Source organism: Pelobates fuscus, chromosome 9, assembly GCF_036172605.1.
Source record: "Pelobates fuscus isolate aPelFus1 chromosome 9, aPelFus1.pri, whole genome shotgun sequence".
Classification (NCBI taxonomy): domain Eukaryota; kingdom Metazoa; phylum Chordata; class Amphibia; order Anura; family Pelobatidae; genus Pelobates; species Pelobates fuscus.
The window spans coordinates 84,826,448-84,840,287 of NC_086325.1; the positions used below are offsets into that span (position 1 = coordinate 84,826,448).

A 13,840-nucleotide genomic window follows, 5' to 3' on the forward strand; every position below is an offset into this window, starting at 1 on the left:
GTTAAATTTGGTAAGTGCAGCATTTCATCGCGAAATGCTTCCCACACAGTCTAGAGGCACCATGACTACTCAAAATCTTTAAAGTCTACTGAACTATTTCAAAATTAAACATGAAAAAAAATGACATATTTGTTGCTCTTTATCAGTTACGAATTTTCCTTTTTTTTTTTTTTTTTTGCACGTCCAGTTCAAGTAACCTTTTTTTCATTTATTTTCACAACAAGAAAATATAACATAACGAATGTAAGAATACTTACGGGTCAGATCGTCCTTTCTTCTCATCCACCACTGCCAGGTCTCTACATTGTGACACAAAGATCTGGAATTCACGATTTTTCTCATCGTAGTCTAGAGAAAATTCAACGGACCCTTGTGCGTCCACGCTGCCAAAGTCACCACTGTAAACGCTAAGTACACTGTTACTCACCTAAGAAAAATGATAGAAAACAAGCGAAAGACTATTGTTTAATATTTTAGCTACATTTTGACAGTCTTCCATAAGACTTCAGACAGCAATTACTGTGGGCAAGCTCCCTCTAGTGGCAGGTACATTGCATGCTTACAGAGGACACAGATGCCATATCAGAAGAGTTGCTCCCAATGCTGTGAGTCTTTCTGTGCCTCTTTAGATTGAAGCTGATTTCAGAAGCAGTGTCAGATTCAGTCTGGGGGAAAAAAAAAAAAAAAAGTGGACATGCTCAAAATTATCCTGAAAAAGAGGCAGTGGGGGTCGAAACATCAATGTAATCTGTTATGTAACAATAGTTTTGTTACAATAATTGTAAGTTTTGTAAGTTTTGTTACAATAATTAAAAATGTAATGTAACAAAATGTAACAAAATGTAACAAAAAAAAATGTAAGTTTTGTTACAATAATTAAATCATTTGCCACAATATAGTACAACCTGAAAGATGTAATTCACATTGGTGAATGTTCACTGGTAGCGGATTATACATTAAAAAAAATATATTAAAGGAGCACTATAGGGTTCCGAACACAAACATGTATTCCTGACCATATAGTGTTGAAAACATCATTTAGCCCCCCTGGCCCCTCCTTGCCTCCTAAATATAGTAACATCTTACCTTTATTCCAGTCTGATGCTGCTGGCCCTGCCACTGATATGCCTGCTTGGCTGACATCATCAGAAGTAGTGATCTGAGCCAATTACAATGCTTTCCCATAGGAAAGCATTGGATTGGCTGAGCTTGTCAAGGAGGTAAATCAGGGGTAGAGCCAACACAAGCAAAACACAGCCCTGGCCAATCAGCACCTCCTTATAGAGATACATTGAATCAATGCATCTCTATGAGGAAAGTTCAGTGTCTCCATGCAGAGGGTGGAGACACTGTATGGCAGTTCTGCACAGTGTGCTGCACTGCCCCAGGAAGCAACTCAAGTAGCCATCTGATGACTGGCCAGTGGAGGTATCCCTAGGATGTTATGTAAACACTGCATTTTTCTGAAATAACAGTGTTTACTGCAAAAAGCCTGAACAAATACAAAAAGCTGTAGGTGTTCTGGTGACTATAGTGTCCCTTTAAACATTATTAAACATGTTAATTGGTCATTATACATAAGGCTTTGGGTTTTGTCTCGCATAAAAAAGAAAAGTGTTTAATGGTGTAAAAGCTTATACATGAAAAAAAAATATTCCTATGCTGGAGGGCCAGTGGTATCCCACAATGTCTAGTACATGTCTGCATTATAACCATTATTTTGTGTACAACACAGGTTGTATTGGAAAACTATCACTGTGTTGCTCCTGGTAAAAGCCTTCCAAAATTAGTGATTTTTAATCCACGCGTTTGTACCCTAAACTGCCCATTTTGTTTAGAGCTGCTTTCCATTTACTGGTGTGAATAAATTAAGTAAGATTCTATTTGTTTTGCTATACACACCTCAGAGAGAAGGGTAGGTGTAGATTTGCTCAGGTCTTTAGATCTTTCAGGCTCCAGAAGCTGCAGGTTTGAGATCTGAGGCTTGTTATATGCTAAAGCCAAAAAATAATAATAATTATTATTATATACATATACAGTTTCATCTTAGAAATAATGTCTGTCTCTAAACTAGTTAAGGAAGATATAATGCCGTCACCAATAATATGTTGTATACCATTTGTAGCGGATCACCTGGTACCCGACCGGTTACCTCCGCTATTTCTCTTCCCTCAACAGAACAGGAACCATTTAGGGCATAAAGAGACCCATTTCCCCCCAGTAACTGGACGACACACAGTGCTGGAGATACAACAACAACTTTATTGGCCACACACAGCTTTTAAGCATAACCCCATGCAAGGGGTGTAACATTTGTCCTCCCCCTACCCGGGAACATAGCACGGGAAAGGGCTTTGTCCCTTTGTCCCCAAAAGCCTGTCACCCAACCACAGGGTTTCCCACATCTGGGGACAGGGGTCTTTATCCCATGACCCTTTCTTCCTGATACCAGTGGGCACCAGTGGGCACCACAAAGCCCGACAAACTCCCCAGTGCCCCAGAAGTGCCCACACCAATTTCAGGGACCCTCGCAGCAGTACCTCCCTCGACCAGGCTCCGCTCGCGAGGTCTCTATGTGAAACCCTGCAAGGGAAGTGTCTCCTTTCAGGACACAAATGCTCCCCCTGGACAGCATTCGTCTGTATGAAATGGCGGCCACCCAGGAGGCCAATCATTAATTACTTCCCTTGCGGTTTGACACGTATGTTGCAAATGTGAACGTTCTGATTAATTGGTGTGAACATTCTAATGGGCACTGGGGAAGTCCTCGTTCGGGAAACGAACGAGTCAGGAAGCAATCCACAAACGCTCACCCCCTGGCTGGCGTTCGTCTGCATGGCTCAACGCTTATAGAAAAATTATTCCAAGTGTAGTGTCATTTTTGTACTATGCAAAACTTTTTTTTTGGTAAAACTATTGGATATATGAAATAATTGAATACATAAGTGACTAATTTAATAAACACTGAATTGAAAACCTCACTACAGTTTTGCCTAAATTTTATTTAGTTTTCAATTTACTACAATTTGATGTTTAGTAAATAAGCCCCACTACGTTTCAGACTTTACTTTAAGTAAACCCCAATTCCAGATTTTTATCCTCCAGGAATTTGATACGTATAAATTCTGTTAGACCACTTTCACTTTCTGAATTCATACAATACATACAATTGGACTGCACATGCCAAAACTACCAACGCAAACCCCTTGATGGCTTGATGAGGAGTACACCCATGTGGGACACTTTGCTATGTCAACAGCTGAATATCACATTGACTGATGCCATGGCTAGCAATGTCCTGTGTGGTACTGATCAAAATATATGCCGTTTCAAGAAGGTGCCACAAGTGAAGAGGTAAAAACATGTAAAAATAAACATCAAAATAGTGACAGTCTAAATATTGGCTGTATAAAACTCACTTTCTGAAGTTGTATAAATATTGACCATGCTTTTCGCATTGCTGACCACACTAGCTTGAGATTCACTGATCGATTCAGAATACTCATCGATACTCCCAGCTGAGGAACGAGATAAGGGATTATTGGAAATCTGATCACAAAAAAAGACTTGTTATGCACATTGCAACATATAATCAGCCCTATCACAGTGCTTATAAGCCTAAAACACACTTCTTTGGGCCGATCTTATATCTGTTTGTGAATGTTGACACACTAGTCACAAATATGCATTTAAGTTGATTTTAAATAATCGGGGAGATCAAAGTGTTACAGACACTTTTCTGTCTAATTTTCTGCACAGTTTATTAAATCTGTCATTTTTTTAGCTATTGTTTTTTTATTTTGAGAACTAACTGTATTTTTAAAATATATTATGTGATATGATATCAATTATTTATACATATTTACACTGACGCAATGGATTTATGATTTTTTGGTTCAGACAGAAAAAGTGTGTGCTTTTTCCTGCCACTATAAATGCAAAAACTGTCAGAAAACTGTCACTTTTTAGATCACTCAATAAATAAGATTAAAAGAATGACGGAAACACTTTTCAGAAAACGTTGATCAATATCCACCCTGGTATCAGCTTTAAAATGAAAGGGGGTGAGAAGCCTTGTTTCCTGTCCTGAAGCTGACAACAATCTACAGATGGTTTTCCATCAAATACAATGCAATCACAGGTCATGTAAATGTAACTTTTTGGCAATATAAATCTATTAGCTAGATAAACGTAACTGATAGCCATCTGTACAACCAGCATGTTCTATGCAATGGCTCTTACCCCAGTGCCCTTAAAAAGTTTTTGCCATGCATAAATTAAAACAGTCTAGTTTTAAACTTAAAGGAACACTATAGGGCCAGAAACACAAACATGTATTCCTAACTCTATAGTGTTAAAACCACCATTTATGTGGCTTGCTTTCCTATTGCCCCCCTTGAGAAAATATCAGAAAACTCACCTTATTTCCCGTGCCGCGCGGTTCTGCCAGCACTGGCCTCGTCCCCAATCTGCCTCCTTGACTGACATCATCAGAAGTGATAATTTCAGTCAATCAAATGCTTTCCCATAGAAAGAATAGGAGGAGGCCAATCAGCATCTCCCCATAGAGATGCATTCAATTAATGTAACTCCATGGGGAAAGTTCAACATCTTCATGCAGGTCATGGAAACGCTGAATGTCAGTGCTGCACTGTGTGCGGCACTGACCCAGTAAACACCTCCAGTTGCCATCTCAGGAGTGGCCACTGAAGGTTTCCCTAGGCTGTAATGTAAACACTGCATGTTCTCTGAAAAGGCAGTGTTTACATTAATAAACCTGCAGGGACACTATAGTCACCAGAACTAATATAATAAGCTGTAGTTGTTCCGGGTGACTATAGTATCCCTTTAAACTAACAATCTATATCTCCTAATAGAATGTATAGATTGGCAGAAAGACTTAAATACTTATCTATAGACCAATGGTTCCCAAACTTTTTAGGTTCAAGACGCCCTTAATATTTCAGTATTTTTCACCCCAAGTAAAAATTTCTAGGTTGTATATCTGTACAGCGCTGCGGCATTTACTGGCGCCATAGTGTAATGTACAGTGTTGGTGTTTGAAGGGATGCTTGTATACATTTATTGTAATGCTTGAGTTTGATTGCAGGGGTGTGTCTGAATGTATTGTTCACTTTTAAATGTGGATGTACATTTGTGTGAAGTATTTGTGTTTGAGTGAAGGGGTGTGTTTCTCTGTAATATTTGTGTTAGATTGCAGAAGTGTACTTGTATGTTGTGCTGGTGTTTGACTGATTGGATGTATGCACATACACTACCACATACATACATGCATACTTACACAGATATTCATGCACATTAACACACAGATGCATATAAATACACGACACATACACACAAATTCATATAGACATCGACACATACACACATATAGATACACACTGACTCATACATACAAACCAACATACACACATGCACCTTGACATACACAAACATTGATACATTCCGACACCATGACACAGATACAGACACTGACATAAAACACACACCCTGACATGCAGAGGCACATACACAGATGTGTGCGCACACACAGACACAGAAGCACACTTACATATATACACACACAGATGCACGCCCTGACACACACATACATACACTCACACACATACAAACACTCATACACTCATGCACAAACACTCATACATACACACACATACACATACTCATACATACACTCACACACATACACACACTTATACTCACACTAATATACACACTTAAACTAATACACACACTCACAAACACACTCAAACTCATACAAACACTCACACACAAGTGATTTTTTAAATATCTCCAGTCACCCTCCTATTAGCTTACCTTGTGTGTCCAGGAGGGTGGCTTGGAGTCCTGGTCCTACTGGGGGGGGGGGGAGAAGGGGCCTGGAGCTCTTTGTGCTCCTGTCCCCTCACGCTGCGGTTGCCTCCTCTTTCTCCCGTGCCGTCTCTCTGCATGATGCTGGGAGGAAGTGACAGGCTGTCACTTTCTCCCAGCCGGCCGACATTACAAGGCCTGGTCGCGGTTTTAAAGGACTGGGGCACTCGCCCGGGTCCCTGTTGAGCATTAATGTTTCCTGGTGCTATAATCATAGCATTGGGGGAAACATTTCGTGGCACTCTGTGTGCACTGGGGCGCCGCGACACACAGTTTGGGAACCGCTGCTATAGACTATATGTTCCGCAAAAGTAGTATGGATGTTTTGTGTGTGGTTGTTGTGACGGTAGTCACCATCACTGGGAGCAGAAGGACACTTTACAATGGTTCCTAAATGTCTCCTATGTCTGAATCACCCTGTGCCCATTATAGGTGCAATGTGTTTATAATGTGGATGTCTATAACTGCCTGGAAGCAGGGCTGCAGCAGAATAGACAGAGGGGACTATACCTGCCTGGAAGCAGCACTGCAGTGGAATAGGCAGAGGGGACGCTAGCTGCCTGGAAGACGTGCTGCAGCGGAATAGGCAGAGGATGATACCTGCCTGGATAATTATAATAATTACAATATCTGCAATGTACTTCTTATTATAGACATTCATGTGATAAATGGGGGAATTTTAGTTATTTTAGTTACCCATGTCAGAATCCATTTAATTCTGTCATAGAGTGCTAAGGAAAACCTTGGAACCTGTGGTTTGCCTATCACTTAATTAGCTCATAAGGTCTTAAAGCATTTCAGCTTCTAGCTTTCAAGATAAATGGACAAACTGGACACATCAATGAAATAGAAGTTATATTTGAGGATCATTTACACAATTATTAAGAAAAAATATTTTGGGGTTGGACAACCACATGAAAATCAAACAAGAATAATAATATTCTCATAATGCCAATAAATGTAATTATTATGAGTCATAACGCATGCATTACCATTTTTGGATGACATAGATTCCATCTTGTCATTAGTTTTTGGCTCTGCATCCCCAGTGTCACGTTCTTCATCAGAGGAAACAGCATCTATCAAAATTTTGACTCTGCTGTGTAGAGACTCATTAACTTCTGGCTTTTTGTCTGGCACAATAAATTCTTCCACCTCACTCATAGGAATATCCAATTGCTCGTCAACTCTCTGCGATGGTGGAGAGTCAGCTTTCTCTTCTTTGTTAAAAGAAGGAGCTCGAACTGGCAACTTTGACCTCTTAGAAGACCTGGTTACACCACTGCTTTCTTCACTCTGTGAACTTGTTCCATTTTCTGACAAAGAAAGAGTTCTTGAATTGGGAGAGCCTTTGCTTTTTCCATAGGTCGATCTTGGGATCAAGGAAGATGAACCCTTTCGTGGATGTGGCACATGGATCACTTCATCTTCACTGGAAGATACAACGGGAGCTCTTTGGGAGACATGCCTTACTCTATGTGGATGCTCTATCTTCTCGTCACTTGTTTGTCTTCTGTTGGATTGGACAGGAATAAACTTATTTGGCTTAACAGACTGATCTGGCGAACCCTTAATAGCCAATTCTGCTTCAGAGTTGCTCTGCGCATCTGCAGATACATCTGCTCCTTTCTCCCAAAATGTCTTCAGTGATTTAAACTGTTCTCTGTCTACTATGGATTCTTGGTCATTTTTGTCTTTCAAGGACTGAATAGTGAAGTTTGCGTTGGTTGATAATTCTTTGGCAAACTCTGTATCTGGCGAAGATATATTTGAGTAACTAGAGACATCCATCTTCTTGGTACTGCTTTCTGGTTGATCAAAATATTGGGCAATGTTGGGCCTTTTGGATTCTTTGCTTGGCTTTCTTTTGACTGGTATCTTACTTAGGATGTTGATCTCCTCCTTTGGACTTGGTGGCTCAGGAACAGAGGGTTTGCTGGTGACATCATTTGGCAGAGCATATTTAGGGTTGCTGTCATCATACTGTTGCAAATCTGTGGTTGCATGCGGCAGCTGATTACTTCTTGCTGCAAATATATAATGTTGCATATTTTTATAAATACATCATTTTTAACTTATAAAATATTGCACCACCTTATAAAAGGGTACTATAAGCACCAAAACAACTTTAGCATAATGATGTGATTTTAGAGTACAGATCATGCCCCTGCAGTCTAACTAATAATTCTCTGTTAATGGAGCTCGAGCCACACCTCTCCTGACTGTGACATTTTAGCTTCTCTTATTGCACAGTGTGTTTAATTTAGAAGCCTCTTGTGTGTGATTAAAGATCAATTATATGAGCAGGATTAGAATTTTAACATCAAACATATTTCCCTCTTTACACCCAGCTGAGTCAGGTTTAATGTTTAGCATCTAGGATGGAAACCGGGTGTTAACATATCCTATCAATCTCTGCCGTAGCAATTAATTATAGTGGTTTAAACATAATATCAGATCAAGCATCTATATTAAATGCTGAATACATAATAAATATATAATACATACGTTTCTAGTGCAGCTGAAAGCAGACATCCACTGAGCAACCATTGAAATTTTAGGTGATGGAAGCTCTGAAACTATAGGGCTCATTTTAGTCGTCCTTTGGTTAGAAGCACTACTAATCTGTCAAGACCAAGCACAACTAGAAAAGCCATGTGCATACGATGCCAGAACTCATGTAACTTGTAAGAATTTTGGTTGGATGAGCAAGGCTTCTGGCCAAACCTGATAGACATGGCTGCCCCAAAGAGCTTTTACTTATATGTAGGCATGACAAAATAATACACACAGAAGCTATAACACATGTTACATAGGCTGATAAAAAATACTTGTGTTCATCAAGTTCAGCCTTTCTGACATCTGTTTCTGCTGCTAATCTAATGTAATGCAAAAAAGAAAAACAAACAAACAAAAAAACAGTTTAAAGTGGTTCCATTTTGTGCAACCACACTAAGAAGAATTGCAGTGTTCTCGTCTTTGTTATAATGTGGATGTCTATAACTGCCTGGAAGCAGGGCTGCAGCGGAATAGACAGAGGGGACTATATCTGACTAGAAGCAGCACTGCAGCGGAATAGGCAGATTGCACACTACCTGCCTGGAAGAAGGATATAGGCAGAGGATGATTTTTGCCTGGATAATTATAATAATTACAATATCTGCAATGTACTTCTTATTATAGACAATAATGTGATAAACGGGGGAAGTTTAGTTACCCATGCCAGAGTCCATTTCATTCTCATAGGTCTCCTTGTTCAATAAGCTGTAACCTACATATTAAATATTATATCCCTGAATATTATGCTTTTGCAATAATTCATACAGGTGCTGCTTAGAACTCTGTACAGACTGATTAAAAAAAAAACTTGGAGTAAAGGAAGTATAAGGACTAGGTGACTCTTTATAGGAAGTGTTTAGAAAAGTTGTGTAAGTCACATGAACAGAGGTGTGACTAGGGGTGCATAAACAAAGTGATTTCATTTCTATATGGCATAGAACTGAGCACTGGGACTACAAGGGCATGATCTGTACACTAAAAACTGCTTCATTAAGTTAAAGTTGTTTTGGTAACTATAGTGTCCCTTTAAGCCAAGGTTCTACCCAAGAAAAATAATTTTCATCTACAACAATTCCTTTTAATTTGAACACTAACATATTATGTGGAACCATTTTGCCATTTTCAAAATCCAAGCAGATCGCATCCACTGCAACACCCTGATCTAAACTTCTACTTACTTCTTCGTAGAATGCAATTAAGTTAGCTGACATGATCTTTGTCATGCTGACTTCTACTATAAATATATTTATGTTTATTTTAGACATGCTTCTAGTTTTAGACTTTGGTCTAAACCTGTAACCCAGCATCAAGACCGTCTCCATTTCGCAGCCCGGTTTATCAATAGTGAGATCATTTTGCGGGCTGCTGCTGGGTTACCTTTCAAATGCTTTAATGCACTAAATTCAATGCATCTCTGTGTCATCATTAGCTATGCTGGACATCATCAAGTTATGACATTAAACGTGGAGAACTTTGAAAATGTAATATCTTAAGAAGGAAGTGTCTCTTGATGCTGTCTGACGCGTACAGTGTTTTTCCTCCAAAATTTAAACACTGATTGTTTCTCAGAAAAAGCAATGTTGCCGGAGAAAAGAGCCATCTATATACCAAAACCATTACATTAAGACGTAGCATTTTTGGTTCTTAGTGCACTGTCTTACAGGAGTATAATCACAACTTCATACTGTCTAAATGAGACATAATGCACAAATATGAATATTGCTAAATACATGTTTTTAAAATGAATATTACATGCAGCCAGTTAAAGGATATTTTTTATAAGGAATAAAAGCACAGACAGTGGGGGAAAAGCAAACAAGCAGTTTGTATGTGTGGGAGCAGTTTATATGTGTGCTAGTCTTACTTTGGCAATTACACTTTTCGCAGAACAGATTATGAACTCTGAACACAATTTCAAAACACAAAAGAGAAAATATGCAAAAGGGTTTGCAAAGTCTCAGTGGAATTGCAAAATATCAGACCAGGACAAATGTTAATGCTTGTTTCAAGTATGTGGTGGAAATGAATTTATTGTACAAGACAACAAATGAAAGTTGGACGTTACTTGTGTTGTTGCGTGTGAAAGGTTGCTTATATTGTACCATGGGAGGAGCGGGAGCATTGAGTGGCTCATGGCTAGCCTAGTAATTCGTCTCATGACCCAACACACAAGGATGAAACAAGGCCACATATCAGGCCTTCCCTAGCTAATGGAGTAGTTAGAATCCATCAAATAGTTTGTTTATGATGAAAGACCTCCGTGTTGGCTCCTGAATGGGATCATCACTTAAAGACACACATCCATGATGTGGTTTTGGAGAACAAACAGAAAAGGCAATGAGAATTGGCAATGTTTAAATTTGTCCAAGAGCTTGGCTCTAGTGGCTGTGAGAGTAATTGCCATTAGATGCACTTCCCCATTAAGACGTTTGATTGTCAAAGATCTTCATGTTCTACTTCAGGCATAGGCAACCTTCGGCAGTCCAGATGTTTTGTACTTCACCTCCCATGATGCTTTGCCAGCCTTATGGGTGTAAGAGCATTACGGGGGATGTAGTCCACAACATCTGGAGTGCTGAAGGTTGCCTATCCCTGTTCTACTTCATTATGCAGAGAAAGATGGCCCTCAAATGTGCAATGCTTCTCATAGAGAAACAATGCATTCAATGTGGCAAAATGCAGCCGTCTGTTGCATTTTGCTGCTGTTTGATGCAGCATTTAAAGGACTGGTGTAGTGTAGATATATATATTGCACATGCTTAGTTGGGATTTAAAGATGACAAAATGTTGTTTTAGGATCTCAAAGTGTAGAGAAGGTTAGCACGAATCTGAGACAACCAAAATTATTAAGTCAGTGCAGTACATAAAAATTGTAGCCTATGTCAATATGTTACATTGGTGAATCTGCGGTACGTTCAAAAAATGTTTCTCATTAAATAAAAGATGAATTTTCCAACTTGTGGATCTATTGTGGTGCGTGCCATTAGATGACCCTGCACCATTTTTGACACATTAAAAAAAAAAAGGAACCATTTTGCTGTAATATAGATGTTTATATTTGGATAATTTTACAATAAGTTTCTAAGGCAAGGATGTGCAACATCTGATGAGTATATTTTTAATGATGGTAAAGCATCTTAGCAGATTGCATCAGATCTCAGAATCTTTAACATCCTGCCAAGAGTGTACACTAACTCAACCCACAGGTACGTTACCCTTTTTAAGTGGATCCGACATAGCAGTAGCCAAGTTTGAATCACCTTCATTTAAACCATCCACACTGTCCACAGGTGAGATCTCAGCAATGTTTCTGCCCTAGTAAAAGCAAATAAAACCAGATAATTGACAGATGTAATGGAAAGCATAGACAACCATCTTGCATTATCAGCAATTACACAGCCTTAAAACCTGGCTATAACACACACAAATGTTCAGAAATATTAAATACCCAGATTTCCGCAAAGAAGTCACATAATCCGTTTGGTGAATGTTAATTTCTATTAATGCATTCAAGCAAAGAATCCTGCAGTTATTCTACACTGTTGATATAATTATGTATCTCATGTCAAAAGAAAAATATCCAGCTTTTTTTTTTTTCTCATCTTAGTTTCTCGAAAACAAAACTAAAGGATCACTATAGAGTTAAAACCACCATCTAGCCCCCCCTGGGCCCCTCATTCCTTCATAAATATAGCAAAATCGTACTGTGTTCAAGCCTGAAGCTGTAAATCTGCATGCTGTTTGCCTCAGAAAAACAAGCTGTCTGCTGACATCATCAGAAGTGGTGTCCTGATCCAAATCACAATGTCTCCCCATAGGATTGGCTGAGACTGACAAGGGGCAGAGCCAGCATGATTCAAACACAACCCTGGCCAATCAGCATCTCCTCATAGAGATGAATTGAATCAATGAATCTCTATGAAGAAAGTTCAGTGTCTGCATGCAGAGGGAGGAGATACTGAATGTTTGGATGTATTTTAGGCAGCCATGACCCAGGAAGTATCTCTAACAGCCATCTGATGAGTGGCCAGTGAAGTTATCACTAGGCTGTAGTGTAAACACTGCATTTTCTCTGAACAGACAGTGTTTACAGCAAAAAGCCTGAAGGTAATGATTCTATTCACCAGAACAAATTCAATAAGCTGTAGTTGTTCTGCTGACTATAGCGTCCCTTTAACTTATGTACTAGTTTTTAATCTGTAAGATGCACAATTTTATATGTATGCAGCCATAAAACACAGCCCTATTAAAAACAGAAAACAATATTGAAAAAACACTATAATGTCAGGAATAAAACATTCCTGACACTATAGTAATGGTGTGGCTGTTTAGGTGACTGGACCCACTCTGATCACACTGAAAAGGTGTTTCTTCGCTGCGCTGGTCTCGCCATGGCTGGCCGTCTTGATGGCTGAGATCATCTAACTTGATGATCTCAGCCAATCCAATGCTTTCCCATAGGAGATCATCAGGAGACTAAAATGCTGCGCTGAACTGACGTCACCTCTATGGGGAATGTTCAGTGCCTCCATGCAGAGCATGGAGACACTGACTGCCATTACTGCACACTGTGCAGCACTGGACTTGGAAGCACCTCTAATGGCTGGTTAAGTGACTGCCACTAGAGGTTTTATTAGGTTCCAATATGAACACTGCCTTTTCTCTGAAAAGGCAGCGTTTACATTAAAAAGCCTGCAGGAACAGGAGGCTATAGACACCAGAACCACCACATTAAGGTGTAGTTGTTCTGGTGACTATAATCTCACTTTAAAAGAAGTTTAAACCATACAGACAAGGACTTTTTTTCATCTATAATCTATTTTAGTTTAAATTGGGGATAAACAGATCTTTTTTTGCCTCAAAGGGTTAGTAATACAAAAATACATAAAAACACAAAGAAACACTATTAATAGCCCCAGACTCCAATACAGGGTCTATGTCTTTCACCTAATATATTGTTAGGAGAGTTTTAGCACCTACATTATCTTACCAGATCAAAAACTATACAGGCCCTAGTTTTGTGTAAACAAACAAAACTCTATTCCATCACAGTTCATAATGTTATTTTACTTAAGGAAAGTGTGCTGTAGTAGTGATGGCAACAGAATTTCTCTGGTGTCCTCCCTAATGTTAGAAGTTAAACTGTTTAAAAACATTTTGACTTTGTACCTGGGGTCCACAGGTGCCATTCCTGCCTCCGAAGTGAGAGCTGGAAGCCAGTGAATTGACTGAGTGTCAACTGATCACTCTCAGCCAATGAGCTAATCCTTGCACCGCCAGGCATTGGATCAGAACTGAGAGCTTCGGGCTGAGAGGATGCTCCAGTGTAGGCAGGAAGAGGTTCTCCCGGCAGAGCCCAGGTAAGAAGTCAAACCAGGGTCACCAAGGA

General features: G+C 39.4%; 1 protein-coding gene across 4 annotated transcripts in view; it reads right to left on the minus strand.

The window, feature by feature from the left end:
• LOC134572864 (synaptotagmin-like protein 2) overlaps positions 1-13,840 on the minus strand; it is a 116,558-nt gene that overhangs the window by 26,346 nt on the left and 76,372 nt on the right. For 3 of the 4 annotated variants that reach the window (XM_063432124.1, XM_063432126.1, XM_063432125.1), the window contains exons 6-11: positions 11,667-11,766; positions 6,885-7,919; positions 3,420-3,518; positions 1,903-1,994; positions 564-665; positions 258-427 (exon numbers count right to left, since the gene is read on the minus strand). In XM_063432124.1, coding sequence (XP_063288194.1) covers positions 258-427; positions 564-665; positions 1,903-1,994; positions 3,420-3,518; positions 6,885-7,919; positions 11,667-11,766 — 1,598 coding nt within the window. The remainder of the gene's footprint in view (positions 1-257; positions 428-563; positions 666-1,902; positions 1,995-3,419; positions 3,519-6,884; positions 7,920-11,666; positions 11,767-13,840) is intronic. The other variant, XM_063432127.1, reaches the window with a different exon arrangement.